This window comes from Solea solea, chromosome 12 (genome assembly GCF_958295425.1).
Source record: "Solea solea chromosome 12, fSolSol10.1, whole genome shotgun sequence".
Lineage (NCBI taxonomy): Eukaryota > Metazoa > Chordata > Actinopteri > Pleuronectiformes > Soleidae > Solea > Solea solea.
In genome coordinates, this window is record NC_081145.1 from 3,578,532 (window position 1) to 3,606,038 (window position 27,507).

General features: G+C 41.9%; 1 protein-coding gene across 1 annotated transcript in view; it reads right to left on the reverse strand.

Moving 5' to 3' along the window:
- vwf (von Willebrand factor) overlaps positions 1-26,896 on the reverse strand; it is a 30,890-nt gene extending 3,994 nt beyond the window's left edge. Inside the window, exons 1-46 of the mRNA XM_058646008.1 lie at positions 26,786-26,896; positions 26,637-26,688; positions 26,419-26,562; positions 25,938-26,040; positions 25,649-25,857; positions 24,296-24,417; positions 23,635-23,854; positions 23,433-23,555; positions 22,290-22,401; positions 22,168-22,214; positions 21,889-22,025; positions 20,872-21,010; positions 20,520-20,620; positions 19,789-19,984; positions 19,496-19,711; positions 18,343-18,589; positions 18,169-18,263; positions 17,294-17,445; positions 16,875-16,978; positions 15,728-15,866; positions 15,014-15,148; positions 14,791-14,937; positions 14,410-14,550; positions 13,770-13,868; positions 13,534-13,690; positions 12,914-13,081; positions 12,702-12,837; positions 12,308-12,617; positions 10,506-11,661; positions 10,322-10,426; positions 9,671-9,814; positions 9,404-9,547; positions 8,800-8,964; positions 8,666-8,712; positions 8,397-8,574; positions 6,367-6,608; positions 5,074-5,263; positions 3,722-4,063; positions 3,399-3,637; positions 3,107-3,209; positions 2,920-2,991; positions 2,177-2,281; positions 1,892-2,097; positions 1,664-1,813; positions 1,461-1,577; positions 475-655 (exon numbers count right to left, since the gene is read on the reverse strand). Coding sequence (XP_058501991.1) covers positions 475-655; positions 1,461-1,577; positions 1,664-1,813; positions 1,892-2,097; positions 2,177-2,281; positions 2,920-2,991; positions 3,107-3,209; positions 3,399-3,637; positions 3,722-4,063; positions 5,074-5,263; positions 6,367-6,608; positions 8,397-8,574; positions 8,666-8,712; positions 8,800-8,964; positions 9,404-9,547; positions 9,671-9,814; positions 10,322-10,426; positions 10,506-11,661; positions 12,308-12,617; positions 12,702-12,837; positions 12,914-13,081; positions 13,534-13,690; positions 13,770-13,868; positions 14,410-14,550; positions 14,791-14,937; positions 15,014-15,148; positions 15,728-15,866; positions 16,875-16,978; positions 17,294-17,445; positions 18,169-18,263; positions 18,343-18,589; positions 19,496-19,711; positions 19,789-19,984; positions 20,520-20,620; positions 20,872-21,010; positions 21,889-22,025; positions 22,168-22,214; positions 22,290-22,401; positions 23,433-23,555; positions 23,635-23,854; positions 24,296-24,417; positions 25,649-25,857; positions 25,938-26,040; positions 26,419-26,562; positions 26,637-26,688; positions 26,786-26,827 — 7,879 coding nt within the window. The 5' untranslated portion in view covers positions 26,828-26,896. The remainder of the gene's footprint in view (positions 1-474; positions 656-1,460; positions 1,578-1,663; positions 1,814-1,891; positions 2,098-2,176; positions 2,282-2,919; positions 2,992-3,106; positions 3,210-3,398; positions 3,638-3,721; positions 4,064-5,073; positions 5,264-6,366; positions 6,609-8,396; positions 8,575-8,665; positions 8,713-8,799; positions 8,965-9,403; positions 9,548-9,670; positions 9,815-10,321; positions 10,427-10,505; positions 11,662-12,307; positions 12,618-12,701; positions 12,838-12,913; positions 13,082-13,533; positions 13,691-13,769; positions 13,869-14,409; positions 14,551-14,790; positions 14,938-15,013; positions 15,149-15,727; positions 15,867-16,874; positions 16,979-17,293; positions 17,446-18,168; positions 18,264-18,342; positions 18,590-19,495; positions 19,712-19,788; positions 19,985-20,519; positions 20,621-20,871; positions 21,011-21,888; positions 22,026-22,167; positions 22,215-22,289; positions 22,402-23,432; positions 23,556-23,634; positions 23,855-24,295; positions 24,418-25,648; positions 25,858-25,937; positions 26,041-26,418; positions 26,563-26,636; positions 26,689-26,785) is intronic.
- Between the last annotated feature and the right edge of the window lie 611 nt (positions 26,897-27,507).

Consider the following 27,507-nt stretch of genomic DNA (forward strand, 5'->3'; position numbering starts at 1 on the left):
TTATTCAAGGGTCTATAAAGCTATTGTTAATGTCAGTAATAACTGACAGTTAAAAATGACATTAAAAGCTTTAAGTAACTGTGAATGTCGTTCTTTAGTGAACCTGTTATTAAGGTTTCTGTGTTAATGTATTCTTTAAATAACCATTACTCAATTACTTAAGCATACTTTACCTGTCTTAATGGTCGTTGTGATCCTTATTGTAAAGTGTAAAACATATATCCCTTAACTATGACTTCATGAATGTATGCGAGTACTGAAGAAGCATTACGTAACTATAACGACTTAATCAAAGTCTGAGAGGTTTAAACTTTCTCTTTTTTTGGGGCCGAGTGCTGAAAGCTCAGTGATGCAAGCATTTGAAATGACCCCTGCAACTTCTCCTAACTCATACACCAGTGTGTAGTATCAGATAGTTTAGCTATAGAACTGTGTGTTCTGTGTGTAATTTTGCATGCATGTGTAAGTATTTACCACAGTGGCAGTGGGGGCAGCAGTCGATGATGTCACAGCGTAATTCAGTTCCCAGTGGGCAGGATGGAGTGTCCACAGCAGAGCAGCTGACGTTGGTTGCAGATATGAACACTTCGTCTCTGACTCTCACACACTCGTGCAGCACACACCTATCGTGTGGAGACTGCCACACCTCACCCACCTGTAAAAATTTAAATACTCTTTTAATGTTTTTTCTCCCCAACTTCTCTCTGGAATGTCATGAACTCAAAGGTCACTCCCAGCTCCGACTTCGGATGTAAATGGAACGCAGCAATAGATGGAAAAGAAAAATCTTACATGCCACAAATTGCATAGAGCAGTGGTTCTCAAACTTTACTGGTTTAGTGGTTTCTCAAAGTAGCGCCTGAGAAAACATTGAGCTCTTGAATTAACCCCATCATCACCAACGCTTAAATACAGAGGTGTAAATACATCGAGATACAGACTTTTCACAGGAGGCAGATTTATTCCCAGTAAGATCATTTGCTCTCTGATCATCATCCTCCTCCTCTTCTTCCTCACATATACTCACAGATACTAGCACATTTCAATTAAGATGGAGCAAGAGATACGGTGACTCTAATTATTTGGTTAAATACCTGGTAAATACAGTAGAACAGTGTATCTGATTTCCCTCTAAGTACCACTAGAGGACGCTTGCATACCACTGGTATTTGTATATTTTTCTATTTTGCATTTGTACTTTTCCCTGAAGGAAAATTCCATCTCTGCATTTTACTCCTCCATCCTCTACGAGAAACCTTCAGAGAATCAGGAGCAGCGGGCAGCCACTCAGGGTTGGGTACCTCGCTTGGCAGTACACGTACCACAGTTTGAGAACCATGGGCATAGAGAATAATAATAGTAACACAATTGTGCTTTGACAACCTAAAGGAAATGAATAAATCCTCTCGTTAGTAAGCACATTATTATATGGGTTGGTATGGATTGCTTTGCACACATACATGTCTGAGATTTCCACCAATCAGCATGTCTCCTCGCATCTCTCCCTTTGACTCCACACAGCTGGTCGGAGTGCACTTCCCACAGCACTGCCCTTTGGATGGAGTGTATGTGGAGCCCTTTAATGTATAATATAATATAATATAGTAAGAATCAAAGAACATAGAAGCATCACAATGTCAAAGTCTGTGTGTGTGCGTCTGACCCGAGGACACGTCCGATCACAGACAGGCGGGGTGCACTGAGCGATGTGCAGGTCTGTCTCTTTGTCCTGGAGCAGAGTGCAGCTGCACTTTTCACATCCTTCCTCCCACTCACTCCCCACTGGGTGGACCACCCCACTGACCACGCACACCTGGAGACGCATAACAATCAAAACAGGGACGTTAGGACAGGAATGGAGATGTGCTCAGTGAACGTTAAGCACACTCGCCTTGTCTGGCAGGCAGGTGGTCTCTGTGCAGCTACAGTCGTTGGTCGAGGAGGACGTTATGAACCCTAAAGGACAGGTGCGGGTGGAGTTGGTGCAGCTGCACACACACTCAAACACATCGCAGCATTTGGTCTTTGTCACCGACAGTTGCCGATGGGCGGGGCAAGCAGGCGGGGCTTGAAGAGGGCACTCTTCTTTTTTGCAGACTGGGATGAAATAAATGACATCAGTGTCAATGTTTGTTTACAGAGACTGCACATCATAAAGAACGATTAAAAGGCCTACCACACTCGTGTACGGGCTGACACTCCCCGGGGTTTTTCAGAACCGCGGTCTGACCGTCCTCACAGCGCGGTGCCTCAGGCAGCTCGCAGTTCACCCGATCACACACTGAAAAGTCACAGAGATGCATGTGGATACAAGTTAAAGGCCCAGTGTGTCTATCAGTGTTTTTATTGACAGTAATTGCAAATATTACCCATAAATGTTATGTTTGTGTAAAGTATATAACTGCTATGGCTGGGTAGCTGAGAGTAATTGCTGACAGCAAAAAGGTCACCAGTTTGAACCCAGTTCAACTGAAGGAGCTGTCTGTGTAGAGTTTGCAGGGTCTCTTCATCTCATCCTGTTCGCTAGTTTCCCCCCACAGTCCAAAAGAATGCAGAGGATAAGTGAACACTCTGAACTGACCGTAGGTGAGAGTGTGAACGTGTATGTTGGCCCTGGTGGTGACCTGTCCAGGGGGAGTTCAGTCCTTATTGTAATCTGCAGTCTCACACACACTAAACCCTTGTAGGTCCACTTGTGTAAGAATGAGTGAAAATGAATGACAATGGCAACACACTTTTATTCTAAAGCTACAAAAACCAAATAATTACTATTTTAAACCCAATTTACACTCATGGGTAATATCTTCCATTTCTGCCGATACACCGTCTTTAAAGTTACACACTGGACTCTTAAAAGTAGCAAACTTGTATGATTCTATGACATTTCACTCATTATTTTGACATGTTTTTCTCACATACCACATTTATACTGTGGGCAGCACTTGGATTCTCTATCCTCCTTCAAGATCTCACATGGTCCACACACTGGAGCTGTACTCACACACACACACACACACACACACACAAAATGCCTGTTAAATCTGCAAATGTTCCACTAAAACAGACATTTTGAGCAAAAGCAGCAGGGACAGAAGGGGGCGCTCACGTCTGACGTCATTGCAGGGCCGAGCAGTGCAGTTGATGCGTTGTTGGTCCAAACACATGCAAATCAAACATGGGCTCTCGTCTGGTACCCAACTCTGCATATACTGTACAAGCAAAAGTAAACAATTATTATATTTATATCTGTAGAAATAAACACCAGAGGGTGCTCACAGCTCACCTTCCACTGTGAACACTTTGGCTGCTACATTATAAAATATTAGCATTTTTTGTTTTTTTCTCTTAATTATAACTAAATAGTTTTTGTTTTTTGTTATTGTTGTTGTTTTTCTCACCCTATACTTGTGTCCATGGTGGTCGACACATTGCCTACACGCTTCCGGAAATACACACTGTCCGTTGTGCAAAATGGTGCCTCCGGTGCAGAAACAGCCCTCAGTGGGTGTGTCCATGCAGGATGAGTTGTTACCCCTGGCAACTGAGAAGTCACCCCGCAGTGTCTGAATGCTGCCACAGTCCTCCACACAACCTGTGCGACACGCTTCATACTCCATGGAGCTGGGGCACGACAATGCTACAAGAACAAAGTTTAAATTTAGACTCAGACGACGTCACGAGTGAAAAGAACAAAGTGACACGACGTAAGGAAGTGACTCACGACAGAGGTGAGGACTCCTCCAGTTCACACATATGCCTCTCTGTCTACACAGGCGTGCATAGGCAGAGATGAGCTCACACACGTCTGACTCCTCACACGCCTGCTCCTCACACTTGGCGAGGAACACCTGAACGGGAATGTGTGCATGGCAACGCTCGAAGGCCTCCAAACGCAGGGCCTGACATCCCATAGTTACCGCAGACGAGCATACCAGCTTCCGCTTTGGCAGACAAACACTGCCGTCCACAGCCACGGTCCAGTCTGAGGTGAAGGCTGCTTGGTCTGTGGTTGTACTGCTGTTACGTAAAGAGAGGACATTAACCTGCTCCTCGCCACACGCACCTGCAGGGAAGCAAACAAAGCATGTCACTCAGTCATACACTGATATTCTGTAATATTGTTGACTTGCACAGTAGGGATGGCACAATACCACTTTTCTGTGTCCGATATCACAAACTCAGAAGTGGAAAGTAATGAATCGCTTTACAGTAAATGAGGTTTTTTGTGTACTTTTATTTGTAATTTTACTTTTACTTCAGTATGTTTATTTTGGAAGTAATTTCCTACGTTTAAAATCATATCTGTTACGGGGTAAATAAACGTTGACCTTACTCTTTCCATTACTTTAAACTATGAAGCTGTTAACAACACATTTGTGCCATTTGTTTGTTTCATTCTATTGGATGACAATAATATTGTGATTTGTTTCACCTTTTTTTTAATTTTCATTTCATACATTGTTGTAAATTATATGAACATTTAATTCATCCCATTATTTGTGCAAGTTGTTTAACCTGTTTTGTTCTAAAAAAATTATATATACTCCAATAAAATGATTTAAATCAGTGTTTAAATCTGTCAAAACTCCAGATTTATGCAAAGATCAGAGACAACAGGAGAGTAACTAGGAGCACAGTGAATAACAGTAACTGTAAAACACTGCATTGTCTCAACAATGAAAATATGCAATAACAATGAAATTCACAATCAAATCAATTTCAGATATGAAAGGTTCTACATCAGATGGTTGAATGTTGGCTCAAAGCAAATCAGAGTTGTAGTCATTTTAAATAAACTAATTACTGGTGAATGTCTGCTGTGATGTATTTTGTTGTGTTGCAATGTCACGTATATGCAGTTTTTTATAAATGTATTTTACATATAAAAGTCCAACAAGGGACTGGGGCATATTAGCAATGTGCTATAAACTCTCACATCATCATGTGCAGCACATCGTTGCTGTCTGGGAACTAAGTTAAACTGCATTGTCCCTATTAAATAAATAAATAGAAGCAAATAAAGGAGAGAGTGGAGGGGGGAAATGCAGTATTATGGGCTGCTATTTCTTTTACCACAGAGTCCAGCAGTGTGGCTGGTGGTGGAGGAGCTCGGCAGTGTGATGGTGAACTCGTTGCTCTGTGGAGTGAAAGTCAGGACGTAACCGTGGTCTGATTTCAGCTGCAGCATCACTCCTCCATAACGCACCAGCTCCAGGCCGTTGTATCTCCACGGCAGCGCCAGCTCCTCCTCGTCAATCACTGCCTACGCAGACGAATAAACACGCAGAGGAATTTTAAAATGTTTTCATTTTCTTACGATCATACTGACTTATTATTTGTTTTAATCATTCTTTTGAGGGGAACTGTGGAGTGGCAGTGAGACAAACAGCCTTAAGTCAAAATGTTTAGGCAACACATTATGGAACAATTTACCATCACCTGTCAGAGGAAGCTTCAGATTTACAACATTTAAAAAACATCCGAAAAACAGGATGTGGACTAAACAGGTGTGTTTCAACATCATGTGCATTTTCACAAGAAACTATAACAATGTACAATCTAAACTTCGCTATTTAGGGCAATGTGGTGCTTTTACTGTGTTTTATAATATATGTGTCACAGTGTATTAATATGTGTATATTACTGTAAGTGACACAGCTTACTAAGTGATAACTCTGTAACTCGTGATATACAGAGACTTCTTTGCTTTGTTTATCAGTGTTAACTGCAACGCCAGGGTTTTCAAAGACATTTTGTCAGTGTTAAATGAAGCACGCTCCTTTGAAGACTCACAGCATTTGTGTGTGCATCAGCGTTTTAGTTCCTTTCTTACGGCACTAGCTCAGCGAAATACTGACTCAGACAAAAACTAAACACAGAATGTGACTGTATTTATTTTATTATTAGTTATAAAGTAGCAGTTTGCTTATAAAAAAAACATGTTGCACTGCAAAAACAGCCCTACTAGAAATAATATTCTTTAATTGAGTTAAACTTTCTTGTATTAAGAAAAAATAATCTGCCAATGGGGAGAAAACAAACTAGTTTGTAAATCTGCAGACAATAAGAAAAACAATACATATTTACTTGGAATTGATCGTTTTAATAAAAATGTATACCAAAGAATTATTTGTGAATTTTACTTCTGTATTTAACACAACATAATACACACCTGTAGTAAACAGCCAAACCAGGAGCAGATTTCATGCCAACCACTATTTTACCTTGTGACTGGCAATTAAAGTTTAAAGTACTTTTTCTTTTTCTTAAAATAAGATTATTTTTCTCGTGTAAAACTTGCTTTTTTCTTGCTTTTTCTTGAAAATCATTTTTTGCAGTACACATGTTGAAATCATGACCACTTACCGTCATGTCATCCTTCAGCAGCAGCGTATGTGAGCCATGAATCACTTCCATGACTTTCATGCAGACCTGGTTGTAACTCTCTGGGTTCTGACAAGGTCCACTGTGAAGTTTGACCTCTGACCCCTTGCTGGTGCCTCTGCTAACAGTGAGCAGTGTGTAGGAGCACCGGCCCTCCCCATCCAGCCTGAGTGCCAAGCCATCAAACCTCACCACATGGTTGGTGGAGCTGCCCATGCACATGCCTGTCAACACACACACACACACACAGCAGGCGGGAACATTAGAGAGTGTTGGTCATGTGACCCATAAACACACTGGAATACTAGACGGCTTTTGAGATTAAATTTGTAATAGAAACCGTTGACATATAATGTCCAAGCAAACTCTACGATGTTCAGCTGCAACCTGCAACAAGATGACGAACATGGAGCGTTTTGTGACATTATACTTCACAAATAAGCATTAGCATCACATGAGCATCAGTATCAGGGCTTTGAGAAGATTGTGTGACATGTAGGTCCTGGTCGTATGGCATGTAGACCTAAAAAGTGACCAAAAGTCATAATATTACAACATTTAACACGTAAAAAAACGCATAAGAGTTATTATACGAGTTATTATTATTATTGTTACTATTACATATTTCATTTAGGAGACGGTTTTATCCAAAGTGACTTACAATATGAACATTTCAACATTTGGGTACAAACAAGAGCTAGAAGTAAGTAAGTGCTTCATATAAGTCAAACTATAAAGGGCTCCTCATTAGAGCTGCAACTAATGATTATTTTCATAATCGATTAATCTGTCGATTATGTTCTCGATTAATCGATGAATCGTTTGGTCCATAAAATATCAGAAAACCTTAAAAAATATTGATCGGTGTTCGTCCAGTCACTGGACATGATGATGTTCTCAAATGATTGACTTATAATGATTTCTTTGTTATCCAGAGCAAAGAAATGAAGCTTCAACAATCAGATTGTTGTTCTAATCATGAAAAAAGCTTCAAACCGATTAATCGATTGTCAAAATAGTTGACGATTAATTTAGTAATTGATTCATCGATTCATCGTTTCAGCTCTACTCCTCATAAGTGCGATGAGTTAATTCTAGAAAGCTTAAATGTTTGTTTTGCTGCAGTATGGCCCTAATACTCTGTTTTAAGTTTACTCTGCAATATTAAAGTAAGTAAAGTAAGTCTTGTTTTTAGCTTGTGGGGAAATCGGACCTGTTGGTCTCGTGCTGCCTCATGTCATAGGTTTTTGCTCCCGTTAGTTAAATCCTAGGAGGAGGAGACTACATTTAAACTTCCTGATGAGGCAGCTGTAGATTCCCTGCTGTCAGTCATGTTATCAGTGAGAACGATGGCACTTTTCATTAGCACTACTCGACTTGACTCGACTAATTTTTTTGCTTTTCCATTAAGGATCATACCAGGTGCTTTTTTTTGTTCCTGCTCTGACAAGGTTTCAAGCAAACCAACACTAAAATGTGACGTCAACAGACTGCCGGCCACTGATTGGTCAGAGAGTGTCATCACTGGAAGAGTCATGAGCGCGACGTCCCACACAACAATCCCGAACTTGAGATCCGTTAAAAAGACTTAAAAATACTGAAAACATGTTAATTTAATCTAATCTAATTAATGTGTTAATCTCCAACATCAACAAGAGCATTTCTAAAATCCCCATATTTAACAGAGCAGCCTGGTGTATTTAGCGACAGCACTGCTCAAAGCTGGCAATCACAACCTGCTCCGGCAGGAAGTACTGAACAAATCTTTTTAATGACCTGATTCTAATGATTCAGATCACCACACACTGCTTTGCTCGTCATTAGTTTGTGAGTTTGTGTAGCTTATGAAACGACGCAATGGCAGTTTCGTGCAGCCGTGCTATGACAACACAACCCACGTCGAGGAGGAAACAACGGGCCTGATACCGAACCGAGTAGAGTAGAGCTGAGTAGTTACATTGATATTGACATTAGAATATTCAGAGGAGATCTGGTTCTTCAAGTGTACATACATGGACATTCCCAGTGGCAGCCGCAGGTCTCCTGGACTCTGATAGGTGGGATGTTGTTTCTGCAGGCTGGTGGTTCCAGTCTGTCACAGCTGACTTTGTGATTCTGCACCGTCACTGCCCCACTAGGATGGCACAGAAGAGAGTGGCAGCCATCCTCCAGTAACCATGACTCACCGGGCTGAAACACACAAACACATGATCCAAGTGTTCTCACGGCTGCTCAGGCTGCTGCGTCTTTGAATCTTTGAATCTTTGCTGATATGACTCACTTTTCTCTCATTTCCATTGTCGTCGACACACGCTCCTGGTGGACCGGCTGAGAACCAAAGCACAGAACATCTCTATTAAGGAAATCAATGACCAAATCAATGTTATTAAAAGTATAATTAATTATAGATCACACCTCTGCAGATCCTCTCTGTGAAACCGTGGTCCAGAGTCAGCAACATCCGTAATTGATCCATGCTGTTTAAGTGCAAGGTGTTGTCTTGGTTGCCATGGCGTCCAAGCAAACCAAGCTCATTCCTGTCATAGTGGGGCCCCACACCAATGGGGAACACTGACACACCTGTGTGATGACACGTGTGTCAATGACACTTAATGACCACATAAAGACTCTGATAGAAGAAGACGAAGGAGAACAAACATGACGTAAGAGTAACAAAGGGATTTGTTAGTGATGGATGGATGGATGGATGGACTGGTGGGTGGGTGGATGGATGGATGGATGGATGGATGGGTGGGTGGGTGGATGGATGGATGGATGGGTGGGTGGATGGATGGATGGGTGGGTGGGTGGGTGGGTTGATGGATGGATGGATGGATGGATGGATGGAAGGATGAGTGGGTGGGTGGATGGATGGATGGATGAATGGATGGATGGGTAGATGGATGGATGGATGGATGGATGGATGGATGGATGGATGGATGGATGGATGGATGGATGGATGGATGGGTGGATGGATGGATGGATGGATAGCTGCTGCATCTGTGACGGCTTGCTTTACCTGCTGCCAGTGCTTCATTAACTGCCTCTGTGACATCATCGGCTGATTTGTCTGTCACCAGCATCACCACAGCCTTGGCCACACCCAGTCTTCCTCCACTGACTGATGAGATGGACAACTGCACGGCAAACCTCAGTGCAGACCCTGAAGACACACCGAACAGTGAGGTTATATGTTGATGTCTTTAGTGTGTGTGTGTGTGTGTGTGTGTGTGTGTGTGTGTGTGTGTGTGTGCGCGGCCATGTGCATGTACTGTACATCCACTACCTAGTGCAGGAGCAGCACTGGTCCCGCTCTGAATGCTCTCAACCAGGTCCAGTAGGTGTGATTTGCTCTGCTCATCCTTCCAGGTGAACTTTGCCTTGTTGGTGACTCCATACTGAACCACACTCACCTGAGTGCTGTTCAGTCCTGCACAAACACACACACACAAACAAGCAAGGAGGAGGATCTTGTATTCACATGAATGATGAATAATCCTGCATGTGCATTGCTGAAAACATATGCACATAAATGACTCGAAGGCTGTGGGTTGTAAAAGGAAAAAAATAATAACTGAATGTGCTCATTGTGAAAGACTACACTATAAAATACTATGCATGGATAAGCAGATAACAACTTCAATTTAAAGGGGCCGTTTGTTTATCCTCCACCTCTGGGTGCTAACATGACATGTTGTTGCTCATGTTGGTCACACAGCGTACGAACTGTGTGGCGTTGGTCCAGCTCGCTTCATAGAAGCACAACATTGACACCATGTGACGTTTAACCAGTTTATTGGTTGCGGTGTATTGAATGTAATAAACTCAGTGACACATACGTTGGAAGTCTGTACTTTCAATATTCAGTTGATTCAACCGAGCACAGAGTTCAGAATTCTAAAAGTATTCCTGCATTTAGGTCTTGGGTCAAACTTACCTATGTCGGCTTTCTTGATGAAGGCTTGGACGAACGTTTTCATGTCCTCACACTGGTTTCCAGCCTTCAACAGGAACAACACATCCACGGGCTTCTTACACGGCACTGTGCAAAAACATGTTCATTTTCATGTGAAACGTGACGTCAATTGAATAATTACATTGCGCCCGTCGATCCTCCATACCTGAGGGTGGCAGGCTGGAGAGCGTGGGGGAGACCAGTGGTGTTATTGTTGGGGAGCGGAGCCAAACTGCGGTCCGTGTGATATTGACTACATGAGGAACTATGGTCGTCAGCCTGTTGTAGTCCTCCACCATCACTGGGCGTCGAGGGAAGCTGAATGGCAACAGGTCAGTCTCACGCACTTTTGTTCCAACTCCAATAGGATACACTTGTGTGTGACTGGTGGAAGATGGAGGACGGGTCACTGTGTCAGTGGGTGGGTTCTCCGTCACAAGAAAAACAAGCTGAGGATGGGTGGGGCCTCGTGAAGGCTGAGTGACAATGGTTTCCTCTAAAGTCGTAGTGACGGCCAGGCCTGTGTTCGTCTTACTTCCACCCCTCCAACGAATCTGTCTCAACCTGTCCAGCAGCAGTGTCTTCTGTCTCCTCAACTCCCACCGACTGATCTCCACGGTGACCGTGACGGAATACTGGATCACAGTGATGCGGATGACCTCCTCCTTTTCTGTTAATTGCGAAACAACTTCATTCAGGAAGATGAGTGACTTATTAAAGTTCACGTCGCCGACTGAATCAGAGCCCTCCAGTATGAATGTGACGTCTTTGACAGGCAGAGAGGAGGACGGCGAGGTGGTAAAAGGAGACGCGGTAGAAGGTGTAGCAGGTGTAGGTGTGCTGGTAATGTGTAGTGTGGGATTTGGCCCCATAGGAGGAGTCTGGGCTGTGGTTGTCGTGGTCTGCCGAGCTTTACCCACAGTGGGCTGAGTGTTCAGCACCTCAGGCTCCATCCCCAAGGTGCAGAGGTAATCTGTTAAGTCCAACAGACGATCGGAGAGCTCGGCTGTGCTGCTCAGCACGTACGCTCTGTTTTCAGGGCTGGTCTTGGTGATGTCATTAATCTGCCCCATGTTCACACCAGGACTCAGCGCCACAGTCAACGTGGTGATGGATTTCTTGCGAAGCATCTTGACGATGGAGCGAACAGGGCGAGGGTTGCTGCTGGCAGTCAAGATGATCGCGACTCGGCCGGCATTCGGCCGCTTGTTCTTATCGTAGATGTTGATGACCAAATACTTAACAGCCTCGTCCAAAAAAGCTGCATCACCTCCGGTGTAATGCAGCTCATGCACAGTCTTCTTGAACAGCCACTTCTGAACCTGGGGTTGTTGACAAAAATGTGTTATTATTTACTATATATTTTAAGATTCTTTATATTCCTGGTCAAGTAAGAGAGATAAGGTTTGTTTGTTCATGTGCAGAGCAGGTACGTGGATTATATTGGACAATATCCCTCCTCTGTACTGAGACTATGAAGAATGGCTCCTCCCACATAAATGACTGATGTGTTATTTTTTATCAATGCCAAGACTTATCTTTAGAAATAAGTGCATATATATGTTTGATGATGATATGTTTGTAGTGCACATCCACTTCTATATCTTAGGTAAGAATAACTAAACCAAATATTAAATACACAAAACAGGTCATTAAAATAACTAAATTAATCAAATAAACCTTTTTAAATTACTACATAAACGTATAAGTATCAGATTATTTAAAGAAAGAGTTGGCCAGTTATTAAAAAAAAAGTCAAAAGTCAGTCAATTACCTCTGGTAAAGAGATAATGATGAACGAGAGATCACTCTTTTTGGTATGCAAAGGCCACCGTACTTTGGAAAGTGAAGGGTGTGATGCCACTAATACTTACACACTGGACCTTTAATGTACAAACAGCTTAATCCAGCAGTGCAAACTGTAAATATATGCAAGCATATCACTGTATCTATAATATGTTGGTCTACCTGCAGGTCGTATGTTTTCACTCCAGAATGGTAAAGCAGAACTGTGGCTCGAGTGTGAGCCGAGCCCATGCGGAACCGTTCAATCACTCCCAGTATGAACTCTTTGGTTTGCTGGAATTCTTCCTTGCTCAGAGCTGCTGAACCGTCCAACAGGAACGCCAGATCCATGGCACGGTCACACGTGCCCTCCGGCATCAAGGTGGTGAAGGGCAGGGTTGTGAACGAGGCATAGGAGGGCGTTGGTGCCAGAGTGGTGATGGCATTGAGGGAGGTGCATGGGTCACATGTGAGGGTGTTGTTGTCACAATGACTAAAACAAAATAAGAATAATGAGCAAAGATTTAAAAAGCAGTGATGACCAGGTCTAAACATCACATCTTGCAGAGAGTATTACCATATCTTGCAGTACTCTGGGTTATTGTGGTTGAGGATGACCTTGTTGCCATGGGAGATTCTCTGACCCTCATGGATACACACCTGACACTGAGAGGGCGCTACACAACGCAGAGCCACTTCGTCCAGTAGTTGGCCTAAGAGAAACTAGTTAGTATGAGAATGTATTCAACTATATTTGTACGATAATTACATAGCATTATTTTAGCACACCTGGGGGGCAGGAAGGATGACAGCCTTCCACACATGTGAGTGAACACTGGAGTGGATCTGGATGTTGACAGGTGATTGGACAGGCAGGGCCACAAGCGTTATACCTCCACTGACATAACTCCTCTCCTGTGCTTGGGTTCCTGGGGTTTAGCTCCTCACAGCTCATGGCTAAAAGAAAACAAGTCATTTTATTGACTGACTGGGAAAAAACGGGGGTTTCTGCCGTTCACTAAACTACAAACAGCTGTGTGAATGCAGACAAACAGCGTTTCTACTGTTCCATTAAAAAAACATGTGTCATTAGAATTTAAGGAAACATTGAGGCTTCAATGGTACAATTGCACAACCAGTATATTAACGATTTAACTTGTCATTTTGTACTGTACTGTAATCAATTACAGTAGTGTTTAATTTTCATCTGCAGACATAAGACACTGTTTGTGTGTGCGCAAAATACCATGTAGAAGTGGGATTGCTAACTGTGGCTAACAATGGCTAGTTTGAGATACGTATGCTTTTCCACTTCTCAACTGGAACCTAATGAACTCGGAGGTGACATCACTCCCAGTTCTTCTGAGTGGCGTGTGAATGGAAAGGCAAGAGAAGTTCTTCACACTCACGGCAAAGGTCGTTGGATCGCCAGGTGACAGATACGCCGCTCTGTGAGCAGACTTGAGCGTACGCTGCAATGACATCACAGAAACACGCACAGTCGCCCACCGACGAACAAGAGCATGCTGCCTCCACACACATGTCCACATATGGCTCTGCATCCACCTGCAGTCATCCAGTCAAATGTAAAGAAGAGACAAATTCATGGTGTGATGGTTCATCTTGTGTGTCTGCACACGCTCACCTGGCTGTTGCATTCTCTAAACAGAGGGCCAGTGAGGACACGGCACGACTGCTCCACCGTTACTAACTTGACGACGTTGTCGCTGCATGGAGCTGGTATCTATGGAGACACCAACACACACATGCAGAATGAAAGGGTTTTTCTCTTTGTTGTTGTTATTTATGGGCCAAAATCTTGGTTTCAGAAGGTGTGCATGATTGTAAACCATTTTAGTATCTGGGTATATAAAGTTCAAGGTTGATATTCAAGAAGTCCATGTTGATTCAAACTTTAAAGCATATAATAGAGTCACATATTTTCAGTTTAAAGTTACTGTTACTGTGGGTGTTGTGACCACAGGGAAACTGTGTTGATGCCTGAAACTGGTGGTGCAGACATGTCTGTGAATGACACTTCATACACTCCCAAGAGAGGGAAAAGAAAAAAGAAAAGGTGGTGGCTAGTGGATTAACTGATGTACTTAATCAGTGCTAGTAAGTTGAACTAGTTAGTACTAGTAAATATTAACTCTAACTCTACAAAGAAGGCATTAGAGGTAAGGATCCAAATATTTCTGATGTGTAAATGAATGGCCTAAAACCTGTAAAACAACCTGAGCCAATTTCTTCAACTTAAAGCCATTTTAAAGAAAAGACTTTACCTGAGTGACATCAGCACAACTGGGAACGACTTTCCAGGAATTTCCAAAGTGCGGTGGGTCCACTTCCAGCTGGTTGTTACTGCTGATCAAGTCATTGTTGACGTTTCCATCAAAGTTGCCACACAAACCACACACCCGGCCCTAAACACAAACAAATAATGACATTTCCTAAACCCGTAGGTCCCACAATTGGGGGACCCTGACAGAGTCTGTGCAGCCTGTTTTCGATAAGGATCACGAAAAAAGTGAATCCTGAAAGGAAATAAACAGCAGAATCTGGGCTTCAAGGCTATAAAACTTCAACTATCAAACTCGCTTCTCAATACATGCACATATAAACTGGTTTAAACCTGTTAAACTGGTGTTTTGATATAGCAGTACCCTGTACGAGGCTGAGATGTGGACCATGACACGGGTTCCCTGGTCCCAGCTGAGAGAGATGTGTTTCCCCAGCAGCAGAGTGTAAAACTGACCAGATCGAACAATCTCCACCTGTGAGCCCTGCAGAACCGGCCTCTTCATCTTCACCTGAATGAATGATATCATTAGACACACACACAGTACATGGAGGACGTGAGTCGGTTCGGGCATTCATGTGTGTTACCTCTCCATGTTGGAGAACAATCAAGCCGCCGTGGTAGAAGACTGTGATAGCTTTAGCGCAGCGATGTCCCACAATTCCACAGGCTTCATTCTCCACCAGCACTCTGAACGAACCCTCTTCTCCATTACACATATCCTGAGAACAGTCGTAAATGATCATTTCTTTCACTTTATAATAAGGGTACATTATTATTATTATTATTATTATTATTATTATTATTATTATTATTATTAACACAACTAAAGTGTCAATTATTGTTTCAACTCAACATATAATAAGGCCATTCAGGTTAACCAAGGTATTATTCATACATTATTCAAAAGTTGATACTGGTAGTCATAACTGAATCAAAAACATTATAAACCATTGTTAACCTTTATTAATGTTCCTTTAAGTGGGTAATGTGCTGCTTAAGAGAGACTTCACACATGTATAAACATATTAAATAAGCCTTATGTGAGCACAATTAGAATATTAATAATAATGGTTAATAAATGCTTAATTATGGATATTCTGTACTCCCATACATTTATGAAGTCAGAGTGAAGGAATGCATGTTTAAAAACCTTTAAAAAGGTAAAGTATGCTTAAGTAATGCTTAACAAAGTTAAGTAATGAATTAACCTGAATGACATTAATACATGATTAGTTGAAACATTAATAAATGGTGATGGTAAATGCTTATAAAAGCCCAATTTAAACTGGATATCTTACCTGAACCAGGACATATTGGCAGAGGCCAGGGAAGGAGTACTTGAAGCCATCAAATGTGATGTAATGCCCCTCCCCCAGAGTGTGGCACACGCCATCACACAGCTTCTCTGTGCAGCGCCACCTTCTGTTCTCACATACACTGTAAAACCACAAACTCTGTTATCCAAGCAGAGTGCACGGCCCAGGATTCAAGATCCAGGATTACTTTCTATGTATATTAGTGCAGGGATTAAATAGTAAATAAATATACTGTAAGCGTGAGAGAGACATATAAAAGACTCACATTTCAACACGCACGTACAGTCAACATATGCCTTTAAAAATAGAAATAAATGAAGAACTACTGTAGATTATGGTACATCGTGTTCTGTAGATCAGTGCTACAAACAGGCCTTGGAGGTATTCACTTCACTTCACTTCACTTCACTTTGGCTTGGGCTACAACAAATCTTCCATTTACTAAATTAACTAAAACACTGTTTAATACTTTGTTCTGGTACAAAACAAAATAAGGAGTTATTAAGTTACAGTTGTTTCCCTGTAATGTACATATGAATGACATGTAATGAAGAGTAATGGCTGTTCAAAATGTTGTTATTGTTGTTGTTTATTTTAGATTTTGTGAATATTCCTAGTGATTACTATTGGTAAAAGGGATTACATAATATAATTTCAGTGCTTGTCTAAAGCATACTTTATGTTGTTATTATTATTTCTGCATTAAAATATCACTAATAAATCCTGACTACTCTTTGCTGCATGTTCTGCCACCATACCTCTCTCAGTAAAGTGCACATGAACACGAGAACCAAACAATTCCCATGACTCCATGCTGCTTCCCAGTGTCTTCACAATGGGTTTTTGTCATGGTTTTTAATTGACTGATAGCTGATCAAGATCATGACTGTAAATATTTAGGGGCCTCAAAGTGCTTCTGAAGTTCAGGTAATGATTGCTGTCGAAAGATTCTGTTGTTTTCTGATGTTTTCATGGACCTGTAACAGCAGAGGTTCAGACAGAATGATGTGCAGGGTGAGCCGAGTCCTTTAGGATGCTGGATATTTTCTGTATGCAGCAGGAGGTGGAACTGTCTTGTGGAAAAGTATTAACTATTATTAGTTCACAAACACAGCCATCATCATTTTACCAGGTGTTGCAGTCCACAGAAATGGTCTGTCCTGAAGCATATGGCCTGTTGTTATGGTAACAGGGACAGCGCTCTGGTGCAATGCAGTCTCTGTGATGACGGACCTGTTAATCAATCCACTAAGTATCACTTAGTATGCTCTGGGTTCCATGTTTGGTACTTTTTTACACACACACACACACACACACACACACAGAGTCTGGTCTCCATGACTTTAACCATTACTACTACTGACCTAACCCTAACCATGCAACATGTCCTTCATCTTAAAATGTAATAATTCACATTATGAGGACTTTATTTTTGTCTCATAAGGAAGACAAGTCCCCATAATGTGACCGTGTAAACTGATTAAAGTCCCCACAACATATCTAATACCTGTAACACACACACATACACACTGGTAACACTACACCTACCGTGCCGGGAGGACAGAGGCATCCAGGGATGCAGGCGAGGCTGACGCAGGGCAGATCCAGGTTCTGACAGGTCCGGGCACACTCCAAGCCTTTTTCTCCAGCATTACACTCGCCACGCGTCAATGGAGGAGGACACTGGGCTGACCGTCGATCTGCAAACACAAAAACATCAGGGTGCAGTTAAATTAAATTAGAAATAAAGTTCATCATCAATCTCTAAATGGTAGAACTCATGTACATGAATGACCTGTGTCTTTGTCTGTCTTTGTTTGGCTTAGAGCAGAAGAACAAAAAAATGAAACACCTCATTTGGATGCAATCTTCTAAGGATGTAGATCATGGCCTAAGACTCACATTAGGGAAATAAACGTTAATCTTATGAAATCGGGGACTTGAATGAGATTTGCTGGTGCTTTCTCTTGTTTATCAGTGAATTAGTTGTTCATGACACATTTCAAGAGCAAATCTCATGTTAAACTCATGGACCTTATTCAAAAGGTGGACATAGATTTACTAGGAATTTGCAAGTTATTGAATCGTCATCAGTGGGAGAAATCATCATCAGTAAACATTTTACTGAGGCGTTAATGGCCTCATTTGCTAGTTTCATGTCTTCTTCAATTCCTTAATTTTGCAAATTATCATCCTATTTAGAGGAAAATTGGATGATACAGTTGAGTTAGCAGATTGTGAGTGACTGCTTGTATTATCAATAGATGTCTGGTTGCCTGTCATGTACTGGTCAATTCACATATAGAAAGGGCTTCAAAATGGGAGTTGGTTTAGCAAGTGGAACACTACGTCTGCTATGATTAGATGCAAAACATCAGCAGATGACCCAAGTCATTAAACACATTAAAATACTGAAAGTGTACCTCTGGAAGGGGCAAGGTCATCATCATAGAAGAGGTCAGACAGCAGGTTACTGGTTTCAGTGGAGGTGCAGCGCATGAAGCCGTTCTCACAGTAGCTACACAACAAACCAAAAGTCTCTTAGGATAAAATGTTTCCACTAGTGTCTGATAAATACGCGCACTAACGTCACTAACCAAATACTGTTTTGATCCGCGTAGACGTCACTGGGCTGGTAGAGCTGTCCATTGTGCAGGCAGGTGCATTCGTCCGTGGTCACACACGCTCCAGTGTCGCTCAGGTATTTTCCAGTGGGGCAGAAACAGCCTTCCTCACACAGCCTCTCGCTGTCACAGTCAGCCTCAGCGCCGGACAGAGCGCGGCACGTCCGGTCACACAAACTCCCGCAGGCCTCGTACACCTGACCCTCAGAGCATTCCAGTGCTGGGGAAACAAACCAAGTCCATCCATGCGTCATCACTGATTACTTTCTCAATTAATCCAACATTATTTGATACACAAAATGTCAGAAAATTCTGATCTGAAAAATTATGATGTTCTCAAATGTCTTATTTTGTCAACAAACCAAAATGATTCAGTTTTAATGATTTCTGTGACACATGGAGCAAAGAATGTATTAACAAAAAACAAAATGACTAATTGTTGCACTCCTACTTGTGTAACTGTATTATCTTATAATGATAATAGTAATCAAATTATCCTGATCCCATTAAGACACTCAGTAACTTCACAAACTCAATAATTTCTTCCTAAAACTTCCTATTTATTATAACCACAAGCTGCGTATAACTTGAAGTGATTTGCAACCTGTATAATTATTATTTCTGTGATTTCTGTGATTGCCGCAGCTCTATAACATCTTCCTACACACAGAATGTCTGCCTTTTTTTAATCTGAGGGTCATGGTAGATGCTAGATGGCCAAACCATGTACAAATAACTGAAGATAAAACACTTTCAAACTTCAGATTCCCACAAATATCAAATGAAGCCAATTTCCTTATTAGATACAATTGCTGCCTTGGTTTTTGTGTTAGATGTTGACTGTTAAACCAATAGCGTGATCAAATAAGGTTACTTAAAGTGTAACTAAACCCCTAAACTGCTTTTTTTCTCCAGGTCTAAACAAGTGTATATGGGTATCTAGTAATGTTAATTGCTAACCCATGAGCAAATCTTCAAATGTTAGTGTAAAATACATGTTGTGATAAGAATCTGCATATCTACTGCCTCTCTGGTCAAACACCAGCTACTGCATTCAAATTTCAGTTCAAGCTGTTTTAATTCTGTAGGTGTGATGAGCTGTAGAATAATTCAGCGTGAGATATACCACAGAGTGAAGGAGACCTCCAGTTGAGCAACACTCCTTTTGCAGCACAGGCAGCAGCATAGGCAGACAGAGCAGAGCAGAGACACTCCGCTCCGTCCTCACACGCACACACGTCGTAGCGACAGAATCGCTGGAAGTGAGCAGGGTTCACCAGGAAGTGGCATGGAGTGAACACGTCAGACATTATCGTCGCACACGCCTCCTCTGCAAAGTGCACTGAAAGACGAGGATCAGGATTAGAGATTAGAGTTCATTAGATGTTTCTTTACATGTGTCTGTGAGCCTTTAAATACCTCTCTTGGGGTTAGAGGCACACGCATCATGCTCATGTCTGGACATGGATTCACAATTTCCATTGATCCTCCATGACTGCCCAAACGCCTGAGGACCCGCCTCCACCAGTCCAGAAGTAGACAAGAAGTCGTCTCCTTGGTTACCATTGAAGTTACCACAGAGACCACAGGTCTGACCCGCCCATCTCGGTCCCAGCTGCGATGGTAGACACAGTTTTTATCTTTATCACACATATCTTTACAAATGATCACTGAAATACATTGAATTTTAATATTGGGACAACCTTTAAGTTCCTTTTCTAGAACAAATGACCTCATTTTTAATTCTCACAAAAAGAACACTGGATACAATGATGCAACAAACCTTCCTTGATTATGGCATGTGCTGTGTGTGATATTTTACTTTGAAAACTCTCAGCCTGACCATGTTATTGCTCATGTTCATACTTTTTATGGACACTGTAATGGAATTATTACAACCCCAGGGTTTTCCTTGTGTGTATGTGTGGATGCAGGTGTGCATGTTTGAGAGAACGACATGTGTGCGAGAGTCTAAGTGGACTCTGGGAGCTGATTGGTCCAGCATAGAAGGTTCTGGTATAAAAGGCCTGATCATCGCAGCTGCAGTGGACGTCCTTGAACCACTCACAGCCTGTGTCTGGTCATAACAGGAATAAAATCATAAGAAATAAAAACAATAATAAAAACATTTATGATAAAAGATACTCAACCTTTAACAGCACCCTGCCCCGCCCGTCCCAGTCTAGACGAAGGTCGTCTCCAAACTTGACACGTACTGATGCCTGGACAGATCTCTGGATATGCAGACGGCCTGTGAGATTGTGCACATTTATTGTATCAGTATCACGTTAGTCAGGGGAGATTTCGACATGGGTTTTCAAAAGGAAAGATTTGAATTGATGGTGACATGACTGCAACAAACTATGTCTTATGTCGACTGAAAAGCAAAGTTTCTTTCAGCTTAAGGTCCATGTTGACACATAACAAATATGTCCAGCTCCTAGTTCTACATAATAATGCTTTGAGGGAGTCATTTATGAGGCAACTGGCAAAGTGGCTTACCATGACGCAGTGGGGTCTGGATGTCCATGCTGTTGACAGAGACAACTCCCCCATGCTTCAGCTTCACTGTCATGTCTTCCAGAGTTGGCAGGTTGAGCGTCACTGAGCGTGTGCACACAGCGTCCTGATCATCTGCACACTGAAACACAGCAAACAATAATAATAATAATAATAATAATAATAATAACAATAAAAAGATAGGTTAAAGGTCCAGTGTGTAAGATTTAGTGACTAAGGACAAACCAAGGACTCCTCTCACCCCTCCCTTTCCCTAATGCAGTAACCTACAGTGGCCTTTAAAGATCAGAAAGGATGTAAACACACTTTAACAAGTCTCTCCACTCTCTCTGCCATTTCCTCCTTCGTTGTATCAGGTTTACGGAGTCTTTGCAGAATCTAAGCTTCAAAATGCTCTAGCTTATGAAGACCCAAGATGGTGGCCTCTGCCAATCTCAGCTGACATCTGGACAGATCGCCAGTCCATCACAGGGCCACATATATAGACAAGCAACCATTCACTCTCATACCTATGGTCAATTTAGAGTGTCCAATTTACCTAATCCTGAAAATGCAGGTTTTTGGACTTTGGGAGGAAGCTGGAGAACATGCAGACTCCATGCAGAAAGACCCTTCTTCCAACTAGGGCCCAAACCCGGGTCTTCCCAAACTGTTCACAGTCCTGTACCCCTTCAGAGATTTGACCTCTAACCATGTACCCCCTATTCCTGCACACTTGTGTCAAACACTTGTGTCTCTCTGTTTGTCTTTGCGTACCCTCTACATCACTTTGTGTACCCCTGGGGGTACAAGTGCCCCAGTTTTGAATTCTCTGCACTACACCAGCCGTGTGGCCCAGAAAACAAAACATGAATCCACTAAATAAATCTCATCTTACACAAACATAGTTATTTGTTGTCAAGTCCTCAGTATTGTACACTGGATCTTTAAATCACAAAACTTCAAGGTCATGAGAAGGTTAAATATTGTGAATAGTAAAAAAAATCAATAAGCGATTACCTGTATATTCTCAATAATGACAGAAAACCCACTGTCAGTGCAGTCTCTTGCCAGCAGATACTGACAGTGGCCGGTGAAGGTGAAAAACTTGTTGTCAAATGTCTTGAAGTGAGACTGTCCCACCACGAGACACTCACCTACACACAGGCAACACAAGTGTAAGAAGTGTATCTATAATTCTCTATCATCATTATTATTATTATAATAATGATGATAATAATAATAACACATCTGTAATGATTGTGTTATGGTGTCATGGTAGCTGTGTGTCTTCCTCACCAGGGCAGCCTTCATTGGTGCATTCCCATGAACCGTCACGACACACACTGCAGGAAATAGACAACTCAGAAACATTATTATTCATGAATGTGTCCTTTAGAGACTGAAGAGAGCCTTCTTACCAGGTATTGCAGTCCTGAGAGATAGTGGATCCTGGAGGGAAGTGTCGTCCCATGTGTACACAGGAACACTGAGAAACCTCCACACAGCGATTGCCGTCTAGAACTTTACCCACTGAAACCAGAGACAGACCATGTCACCAGTGTCTACTGATAATGTCACTTTGTATGCAGATGACACACAATTATACTTTTAATGATCCCGATCCCATTAAGACAATACATGTAGCTTCAGTTGTTTAGCCCTTCAGATCACTGGACCCACACAAATAAGACAAATACTTACTTGACTATTATAACATACACATTCATCTACTCCCACGTCTGTCAGAACAGAGCATACATAAACGTTGTATCCAACATAAACGTTGTATCCATGGCTGCCCAATATATGGATATTATATCTGTGTAGTGACAGGAGACCATGTTAAGATATGTTCTTAGATTTTAAATGTGGTTATATCGTGATAAGGTATCTGTGATGACTTTTAAAGGCTGTTGCATTGATAATTATTATACGTATTTATTATATTAAATACATTTGTGAAATTAATTAAATATTATATATTAAATGTTGAATTATATAAAGTATATTTTTTCCCATCCCACCCAACCCTATTAAAAAACTGCCCATGAGAAACTGTGGATGTCGTCAGATTCTCCTGTATGTGGTCATCTGTATCAATATTGTTGATGTCTTGTAAACTGGTTGTAGGAGCCAACTTCTTTCAATTCTTCATGTCTTATTGTGTGTGCCCTCAGTAGGTGGAGAAGTCACTAATCTAAATATGAGGCCCTGGTGTACAGGGTGAAGAAAGCAGGTTACTGTCATTGACCTCAGCTTATCCTCAGATCATCAGCTAAACATCTGAGTATCCCATTTACATTTGAACATTTGCTTTATTTTAAAATAAAACAGAACACGGTGATGGCTTCCTGGACTTATTTTGGCTGCGAGTCTGATTCGCTTCACCTGATTTCCAGTTGTGGTAAAAGCAACGCAGAAGAGAAAGAAAGGGAAAATACCATTTACACCCATAATTGCTGGGCACTGTTGTGTGCATGACATTTAAATAAACCATTCAACCAATCAGTCAATCAGTTATAGAGAAACAGGAAGAGGAGGTGCAGCGAGTGGGAGGTTACCAGGGCATGTGCAGCCATCCACACACTCCTCCTTGCAGACCTCCTGGATGTTGAGACTATGACAGGTTGTGGAGCAGGACCTGGTGCATTCACTGTACTGCATTCCAATAGGACACTTGGGGACTGTAAATTGCATAAAACACACATATAAGTCATGTGACTTTTTGGTTGTTGTGACTTTTTAACTGACTGACAAACTCACAGCACTGGCTCTCCTCCTGCCAGCCTTGCAGAAGTATTCCATGGGCGTGGCATGTGCGGGCGTACTCCAGCAGGATTGGACAGTAGCAGTCTTCCCCGCCCTTCCGGTCACAGTGACACGCCTCCTCCTGACACAGCAACAGGAATGCCTCGGGAGCGACCACGTGGGCACAGTGCAGGAAAACGCTGGAGGTCTGCAACATGCTGCAGCTGGACATGATCTACACAGAAAAACATGAAGAAACGTTCATGTTTGTCACTTTTATTTCAAAGAGATATTGAATTTTAAGAATGACAACTTGTGTAATTGCAATGGAAGCAGGATTTGGATAGTTTTAAGGCCATAAACTGATCAGCATTTAGAGTGATATAAACAAAATAGAGTAAATGCCCAAATATGTGAAACATCACTTTCATTGTTGAAGCCATGCTGTCATTATGTTTCTGATTTCTTTGTATTATGTCATTGTATAAATTAAACTGTGTCAAACATCAGTGGTTTATTGCCTGTGATGCCTTAATTGTTCTCAGTGATGGTTTAAAATGACAAAGAGATATTTCTGTATGTAATATGTTATAACAAGCTTGTGAGCGTGCTAACGTGTGTGCATGTTTGTATGCATGTGTGTGTGTTTGTGTGTGAGTGGTACTCATCCACTCACCTCTGGAGTCTGTTTGGTGTCGTTACAGGTTTGGCTGGGCTTTGAGATACGTTGGCATGACTGCTCAGCACCCTTAACCACCCACGAATTTGCAAAGTCATAACTGTTCTCTGTTAGAAAACCTTCAAAGAATACACACACACACACACATGCGTACAGAGACACACACGTAAGTTGACAGAGTGCTCCTTAATCTCATCCACCACCACTGTTTCTCTTGCTTTCTTTCCCTTTATCTTTTCCTGTGCCAAGTTGCTACTCTTCCTGTTGCTGACCAGTGGTGACCCAAATCATTTCCTATAAATTCCATGGTCATGACTCCTTTCCAATCTTTCTTCACACTCAAATCTCCACGTATCCCACATGCTCATGGTTACAGACTTTTTTCCCCTTTCACACACCGTTGTTTACCTAAAAGGGTGCACATGCTTGTCCCTTCCTTTTTTTTAGAGACAGTTGTGCACCCGTGAGTGAAAGCTTATCACACAGGAAGGTTCAGAAATGTAAAAAGGTACAATTCCGTTCTTTTTAAAAGGGACAAAAATTTGAATTTTGACCATTTATGACCATCTTCGTGACTACTTATGGCGTGTTTCCACCGGCTCCACTGCACGGTTAAGTTGCCTTTCCACTAACATAGTACCTTTTCTATAGTACCTGCTCTCTTCGAAGTGAGCTGAGTAGGAAATATGTGTGACGTCGCCAGACTGCCGGCCACTGATTGGTCAGAATGCCGTCACAGGAAGACACGTCCGACACAAGAATCAAGCCGAACAATGCCGAACTGTAGATCAGTGGAAAAGACTTAACAATCCTAAAACGTGGGTTAATCTCCAATAATTACTTCTGCTTTAAAAATGTCACTAGTCACTCGTTATTGTGTGTCGTGTGTAAAACAAACATGAGAAACTTCAGTTTCATGCAGCCGTGCATTGATGACTCCGCCCACGTTGAGCAGGTACAATGTTTGTAGTGGAAAACCAACCTAAACCGAGGCGAGCTGGGACCATAGTGGAAAAGGGCCATTAGATTTCAGTACTTGCCTCTACTGAGTACTTAATAGTACTATTACAGCAAAAAAACAAAATACAGCATTAGATTCTATTATTGCTGCTGTTTAAACATTTACAGTCACCAAAATAACTTAAAATATTTGAGGTATTTCAGCTTTTATTTCCAGGTATTTCAACAAGAAGATCATTTTTAGGTGAGGAAAAGTATAGGAACAAATAAACTTGATTAGATTGAAATGACTAATAGTTCATGTTTAGTGGCAAATCCTTTGCTGTGTGTCATGTTGGTTCTTTAGCCGTTTTATCAAACGCCTTGTGTTGAGTGTGCACATGCACGTACCCTCTTGAGCAGTGTATTCGTCAGCTGGCACAGAGTTGAAGTTTCCACAGAGGCCACAGGTGCGGTTTCTGTGGTGCTTGGTCAGTGTCAGAGCGATGTTGGCTGAATTATCAATGGTGATGCTGAAGCCAAACTCCTCACTCCATAGCTTGTAAAAGCCCAGCTCAGAGCCCACAAACACAGCGTGAGATGCATAGGGCAGAGATAATCTGCAGAGAAGAGAAACACACATTCATTTTAAAAAATAGTGTGTGATTATTTTATTTCATTTTACCCTTTCTTTTGCTACCTTTGATCTCCTTGTGTGAGCTGGCCATTGACGGACAGGTGCAACTCAAAGGCGTCTCCCAGATACAGTGTGACTCCTGTTCTTCTGCCATTGACAAAATCACCTGCAACAATAACAATAATAATAATAATAATAATGATCAACTTTATTTACATAGCACCTAAGTGCTTAAATCAAACGTAATCAAATGTCTTGTGATGTTATGCAGAGAGATGGGGGACAAAAGGAAGGGAGGAAGTAAAAGCAAAAGCATAAAGACAGAGGAGATAAATGAACAGATTAAGTGCAGTATATAAGAAGAAATAAGAATGACACACAATTAAAGAAGTTAAAATAGACCAAACATTATGTTAAATAATAACAAAACAGCCTGAAACATGAGAGAATGAAATTTGAATCTAAAAAAACAGACTTTATTTGGATATGATTTATTTGCTCTGCACACAGTATGACTATGACCTGACGTGTGTTTGTGACTCACCCAGGAGTGTGAAGGCGCGATGGCTGCAGTCCCCAGCCAGCAGATAACTGCAGTCTCCAGGAAACTCATACAAAACTCCATCAAACGTGTGAACATGGTGTCGTCCGAACAGGCTGCACCTCCCCGTCATCCCTGCCACACAGGCTGCACACACACAAATGTATGGTCATGCAGTATACTGGGTGACATGTGCTGCATATGACAAGCTGACCACTCACCTGTCAGATGAAGGAGGACATAGATTTCTCGCACACATCTCCACATAGACATCTGCAACACAGATTCACACACAAATATGTTCTCCACGTACTACACCATCGTCTGATGTCTCAATATCTCCAGTTTTCGGAGGTGCTGTTTGTCTTACCTTCATGATTCCAGTTAATTCGGAGTTACAGAGAAAAGGCATTAGATCCACATGATGGTCTAATGTGAGGCTCTGTGTCAGACACACTGAAACACTCAATCACACACATACACACACACTCAGCCCCAATGGAAACTGCTATTTTATAGGAAAATAAAGTATCAACGCCCCCCCCCCAGCTATTGTTGATTTTCTCGAAAGGTCCCTCCCCCTCACCAGGTCATGTCAAGAAGTGGGTAGAATGATTATGATTCTGTCCACAGCTCAGTGCCTGCAGACTGACACAATCAAACAGATCCAGCAGGACAATGCCAGGATGTGCCCACTGTTTGCCAGGCTGAGTAATTAGTCTACACATGCATATCTGCAGGAGCGCCAACCCAAACAATCCTTGTGGAAAAAACACTTAACTTGAGATAACTCACGCAATAACACAGTGTTTCTGCTGCTTCATGGACAAACATGCACTGTAACTAAGCCTTCCCAGAATCACTCTCTCACACACACACACACACACACACACACACACACACACACACTGGCTGCATAGATATTCTTCTTTTGGACACTGCATTGATTACCAATCATTAAGACACCCTTAACCTTAACCATAACCAGTTAATCCCTAAACTAACTGTACTATGCTAGTGGAAATGCAACTTCCAATCTAACTCAAGTTTATATGTTCCTATTCTTCTCTTCTATTTAAATACCTGGAAATA